The sequence below is a fragment of the Neltuma alba genome, unplaced genomic scaffold, assembly GCF_004799145.2.
Source record: "Neltuma alba isolate B1F8T4 unplaced genomic scaffold, ASM479914v2 tig00011740_pilon, whole genome shotgun sequence".
NCBI classification, from domain to species: domain Eukaryota; kingdom Viridiplantae; phylum Streptophyta; class Magnoliopsida; order Fabales; family Fabaceae; genus Neltuma; species Neltuma alba.
Genome location: NW_021636368.1, coordinates 579372 through 585642, shown reverse-complemented (window position 1 = coordinate 585642; position 6271 = coordinate 579372). Strand labels below are relative to the sequence as shown.

Sequence of the window (6271 nt, the reverse complement as noted above, 5' to 3'; positions counted from 1 at the left end):
TAAGTATTTTTTCTTTAAAGAGCATGTCAAGAGCTTTTCATAGAATTTAGAACCATCCCATTTCGATTTTTCTACAATTAGTTATAAATTTTCAAAATTAGCCAAATTGCTGTGAATAGTATACGGAAATCCGAAAATGAAAATTGTGAAATTAAAATTTTCTCACACTTAACGCTTGTATAATGATTCTAAATGGTTCCAATTATTATATAATAAGATAATAAAGGATGTGTGACATTTTCTAATCAGGAGGATGGGACAAGTGAAGGCCTTGGTCTCTTTTCCGCCATCCTCTACCATAGCAGAAGCAGCAACGGTCAGAGACCTAAGAAATAGGGTACCCTTTGGGAGGTGGGAAACAAAGATTCTCAATGGTAAAATAGGCCCCGTAGCGAAGTAACCTATACCTTCTCGTGGTAATACCCTAATCCTTTCACTCAAGTGACTCCGTTGAAAGCTTGGCTGCTAAAGCTAAAATTTACTTGAGGTGAGCTCTTGTACCTTTTCGCTGTTCTCAACTTATTCGCAGCACATTATTCTATAACATCCCTAAATAGTAGTTAGGATGCGCATTTTTTATGTGCAAGCATGCCTTTAACACGTGTTGTCCTGTTAGGCAAATAAGTTGTTAGTATTAAGTGCTTTAACTCTTGAAAACACTACAATGAAGTCCCAAGAAAAAAAAAAATTACAAATACATTTCAAATACAAGTGAACAGTTATCGTTTACTAACCAACATAAAACTTGTCATTACAAACTACTCTGTTATCAAAGATTTTTAATACCTTCCTTCGATACTTCATTACGATTGTCCCTTAACTCCTCGGCATCCTTCATTGCAATTCTTCCTTAGCTCTTCTGCATCTTTCGTGAAAAATAAGGTGTTTGGATCCTTCCCATAATCTGGCAAAAATAAAAATAAAAACGATCCTTCCCATACTAATGATTCGTAACCACACCGTTTTCTCCCTCACCATCTCCATATGCAGGAAAAACACAAGAAAGCTCGTAGGAGGTGTGGTGGGCAGGATCGCAGTGTCAAGAGGCCCACGGGTCCGCATGGTGGAGAGCTTTCTGGGATTAACCCATCTGTCAGTCGAAGTGTCAGAATCAAGAGTTGGTTATTTTGTTGCCATTAACATCAGCATCCTAATATTCTCAGGGTCCCATTAATTATCTGAAAGCCCACCAATTCATCGTTATGGCAGGAGAGTGAGTAATTTACTGGTCTCACCCGGCGAGGACCCCTTTTTTCTGATTCTTTGTTTCACCACTAAGCTTGATTTCTAACTAAACAATAAAAATTCCAATATGGGCTTGATTCGGTTATTGGTGGTTGACCAAATGGGTGAGAAGCCACATATTCCTGAACATTCTCGGCCATAGCCAATCCTTCCAGATAAACGCGAAGATCACCTCCAGGTCCTACACTAACAGAAATGGAATAGGTGTGAATATGTTTGAAGTTTGAAAATCCAGAGGAAACGAGAATGGAAGGAATCCCAACGGAAGGAAGAGCAGAAAAGAAGAGTGGTTAAGTAAATATTTTTCTTCCACGTGTCCAAGGAAAACTTGCCGTTCCAAGTTCCTTCAAACTGAAGGAAACTTGAAAATAGCACAAAAGAGAAGACTTGGGAAGAGATTCAAATGTCAGTTCAACGTATCCTTAAAAAGCAGTTAACAGAAAAGATCATCCAAGTTATCAGGAATTCTAGATCGCAATGGTTGGCAGGGAAATATACAATATGATCCCAAGATGACAATCATTAGGACAACACAATCAATCTTAGCAGCATATCAATGATGTTTAAAGCATTTATTATTCAGAAAAGAGTGTGCATACTGCAACAGCAATCCGTGGGAGTAAGATAATTTGAAGGAGGAGAGGATTAAAGAGGTCAGTCTCACCTAATGATATGTCATCGGTGTCGCTGTACCGGTAAGAATAAGGAAATATTGCTGTGTGCATCTTGGATATAATTGGTATAAGTGGAGAGAAACACATCAGCAGAAAGAGCGATATGATATTCAAAAAGATTAAGTATTATTTTACGGAAGGAAATCATAGAGCAGCTTACTGGATTCCGTATCGCTTTGTAAGGGGAGTCATCCACCAACAAAGTGTTTGTCTCGTTGAACTCTCCCTTCTTCCACCGAAGACTAGGTCTAGCCTTTTCCCACAACTTCCCAAGTTCCTTCAACATAAGGGGCTTGTGTTCGTCCTCGATGGTCTTGAATTTTGTGCAAGTACAATGACTTTGATCCTACAAAAACCAATCATAGCAAAACTCAGCAGGCTAAAACTCTATCTAAAACTGAATAATTCCCAACAATAATCATATTTAACCAGCTCCATCTCATCCGCGAAGTAGACAAAGGAAGCTACATCTTTAACAAGATTTATTTGACCATACAACAGTAAATTTTTAAAATATTCAACAAATACCTAGGTAGCCCAGAAATAAAATTGATACAGCTTGAGGGAATATAGAGTTATCAACCAGAATTACCAGCTTGCTTCTACTTTGTAGTAATAGAAGGAACAGTAAACTAAATGGAAACTGGTCCGCAAAATAATATAAAAACAAATCATCTTGGCTGCACAAGTATAATACGTTGTAGTAGTAAAGATCTAGGAAAAATTAAATGGTAAAAATCAATCAAAAGAGCACCAGACATTAATACAAATGCAAACAAACAAATAAAAAAAAAAAATGCACAATAGAGCCGACTGCAAATCAAGAGTCTTGTTCTGCCTTTTCCTTCAGGTCAGGGTCTGAACCAAGAAATGATGTTTTATATTCTTCTAATACGCTCTTGATTATAGGTGAGCAATTCGACTGTCATTTAACAGCAAAGTATTTTTCCCCCCATAAAACTAAAAGGAAAAATCGATCTTCGAACCGCAAAAGTAAAAATGCACACTAACAAGTTCGGTTGACAATATTTGACAGAAGAGATACACCAAAAAGACACAAAGGAAACGAGGATCAGGAGAAAGTAAATACGTTCATGAGGAAGATTTACCATCATTGACAGCATCAGAGACAAAAAAGGAATCTTAGTAAGGAAGTAAACACTAAACAACCCGCTGGATCAACAAAGGACCATTAAAGTAGAAACAGTAAAACCACGAATACATGAGATTAAGATGCATCCAAGGAATATATTGAGTAAACTTCTCTACAATTTGATTAAGTGATTAATGTGACCATAAATCATCTGCTGGAAACTAAAGAATATTTTACCCAGGCAAAAAGCAGTTTGGATGCTGAAACCCCCAGAAGAAGATTGATTGCATCATCAAGGTTTTTCCTGCAACACATAATATGCATGCATTTACCAGAGAAGAGAGAAGAGATAGAAAAGATATGAAAGCACTGAAATCAACGACAACCTCTTCACCAAAATAAAAATCAACAACCTGCAAGTACAATGCTCACTTTTATATAAAGTCCGTCAGTGGAATGGCAAGTCAGGGACGTTGAAACCACTAAACACTTCAGTTGTCTAAAAACTAATCCGCTTCCAACCAATAAACACCACTCACTCACATGTATTGTCGCCTCTTAAAATTACATAGAATAAACAATTAAAATTAAAATTAAAAGTAATAAGATTGCGTCATTCATAGATTGATAAATACCGTGTTCTTGATGACCAAATACCAACATGAAATTTATCAAAACAGAACTGCAGAAAATCATCACAAAAAGGCCTCTTGAAAACTGCAGAAAGCAAACAACAAAGCAGTCAATCAAATGAAGATGCAGATCGATATGAAGGCCAAAGATGCGAGGAGACTACATATTTGATGATCATGACCTGCTTTGTTGTGAATCATTCTGTAAGGTTCATATCCCTCACGAGCACCATAGACAAAGTCAGCGAGCAGCCCATTAAGATCAAGTACAAGAAGCTTCTTTTTTGAGCAGCTTGATATGGCTCTACCAAGAGAAAAATGTGATACTTTAGAATGATCAGGCTCACTGACTGAGGTTATGGAGTATTGACCAGAATGTAGAGGAAGCAGATCCAAAATAGGTGTACAAGTTTCCAGTGATGCGTGATCTTTCAGAACACCAAAAAGATGAACATTTTTATCTGTAACATGTTGAAGCATATAATTCTTCTTTCCTTCATTTTCAGCCAGAAATTGCCTCATTAATGGATCCACAAAGTGTTGAAACGGATGTGTTGGAGGCATAACCATAGCAGTTGTCAAGTCTTTTCGAACAGCAGAAAGATTATTGTTGTTTACCCTAGCATCACATCCTTTCTTTCGCCTCCTCTTGCCTCTATTCTTCACACGCTTCACTTTTGATGCATTTTCAACCTGAGCTTGCCACAATACAGAATCTGGACAGTGTTCATCAGGATGTGTCGGAGGCACAGCCAAAGCACCTGTAGAGGTTTCAGTTAGAAAGACATCTACTTGTACAGCAGAGAGATTATCATTGCTTTTAGTAGCATCAAGTCCTTTCTTTTGCATCTTTCTCCTTCTTTTCTTTCTTAAGCTCACTTCTGCACTTGTCACAATCTGAGATTTCTCTGAGGAGTTTTCAGACACATTCCTCACTTTTGACGCATTGTCAACCTGACCTTGCCTCATTACTGAATCCAGAGTGTTCATTTGGATGTGTTGGAGGCACAACCAAAGCAGCACTGAAGGTTTCGATCGAAAAGGCGTCTTTTGGTACAGCAGAAAGATTATTGTTGCTTGCTACAGCAGAAATATTACCGTTGCTTTCAATGGCATCATCTTCTTTCTTTTGCATCTTCTTCCATATCTTCTTCCATCTTTTCTTTCTTTTCTTTCTATGCATTCTTCTCTTTTGGTGCATTGTCAACCTGAGATTGCCTCATTACAGAATTTAGAAAGTGTTCATCAGGATGTCTTGGAGGCACAGCCAAAGCAGCAGTAGAGGTTTCAGTCGAAAAGGCATATTTTGGTAGAGCAGAAAGATTACCATTGCTTTCAATAGCATCATGTACTTTCTTTTTCCTTTTCCTCTTTCTTTTCTTTCTAAAGCTTACTTCTGCACTTGTCACACCCTGATATTTCTCTGAGGAATTTTCAGGCACATTCTTTTCTTTTGATCCATTGTCAACCTGACCTTGCCTCATCACTAAATCCAAAGGGTGTTCATCTGGATGTGTTGGTGGCACAGCCAAAGCAGCAGTAAAGGTTTCCGTATAAAATGCATCTTTTGGTGCAGGAGAAAGATCATCATTGCTTTCAATAGCATCATGTCCTTTCTTTTGCCTTTTCATCTTTCTTTTATTTCTAAAGCTTACTTCTACACTTGTCATGATCTGAGATTTGTCTGAGGCATTTTCATGCACATTCTTTTCTTTTGATGCATTTTCAACCTGAGATTGCCTCATTACAGAATCTATAGACTGTTTATCTGGATGTATTGGTGGCATAACTGAGGCAGCAGTGAAGGTTTCAGTCGAAAAGGCATCTTTTGGTACAGCAAAACGATTACCATTGCTTTGAATAGCACCATGTCCTTTCTTTTGCCTTTTCCTCTTTCTTTTCTTTCTAAGCCTTACTTCTACACTTGTCATGATCTGAGAATTGCCTGAGGCATTTTCATGCATATTCTTCTCTTTCGATGCATTTTCTACTTTAGATTGCCTCATTACAGAATGTAGAGAGTGTTCATCTGGATGTATTGGAGGCACAGCCAAAGTAGCTGTAGAGGTTTCACTTGATAAGGCGCTTTTTGCTAGAGCAGAAAGATTATCATTGCTTACCACCGAACATGTCATGGTGAGAGGCCCGAGTCTAACATTTTCCATATAAAACTAATCAATATCTTCAGAAATGGAAAGAGAAACAAAAGATACACAAAGATCATTCTTTCACCATGTTTAATTAATAAACTGATCCCCGTTTTGTTTCTGCCATTCCTTCTCGCTAACAGAGATTGACAACCTTCAAACCCAATGCTATTAAATGCTCCCCATCACCGCAAACTAACGGAGTTTAGCAAGGCCAGTACAAACAGAGACAAAAAAAAATAAGTTCCAGAGAATATCCAATCAATATTTCCAACGTTTTCACTGAAGGAATCAAAGGAAATAAACAGACCGGATATTGCATTTGCATATTTGCTCGCTAAGGAAGGAGCTCAACTAAACTAAATCTAAGCTGGTAAGGAGCTGAAGAACAAGGATGGACCGAAAAGGATGATCGAAACCAACAAGCTGAAGAAGGAGAATGAAGAACAAGCTGAGACGAAAGAGACGAGACGCTAAGAG

General features: G+C 37.9%; 1 protein-coding gene across 1 annotated transcript; it reads right to left on the bottom strand.

Annotated features, from left to right (window-relative positions):
• Positions 1-803: 803 nt before the first annotated feature.
• LOC114717492 (uncharacterized) lies at positions 804-3513 on the bottom strand. Its single transcript, XM_028902631.1, has 5 exons — positions 3250-3513; positions 2080-2265; positions 1910-1970; positions 1343-1426; positions 804-904 (listed from the first exon to the last, which is right to left on the bottom strand). The coding sequence occupies exons 1-5, from the start codon at positions 3334-3336 to the stop codon at positions 804-806; spliced, it is 519 nt and encodes a 172-aa protein (XP_028758464.1). The 5' UTR covers positions 3337-3513.
• Between the last annotated feature and the right edge of the window lie 2758 nt (positions 3514-6271).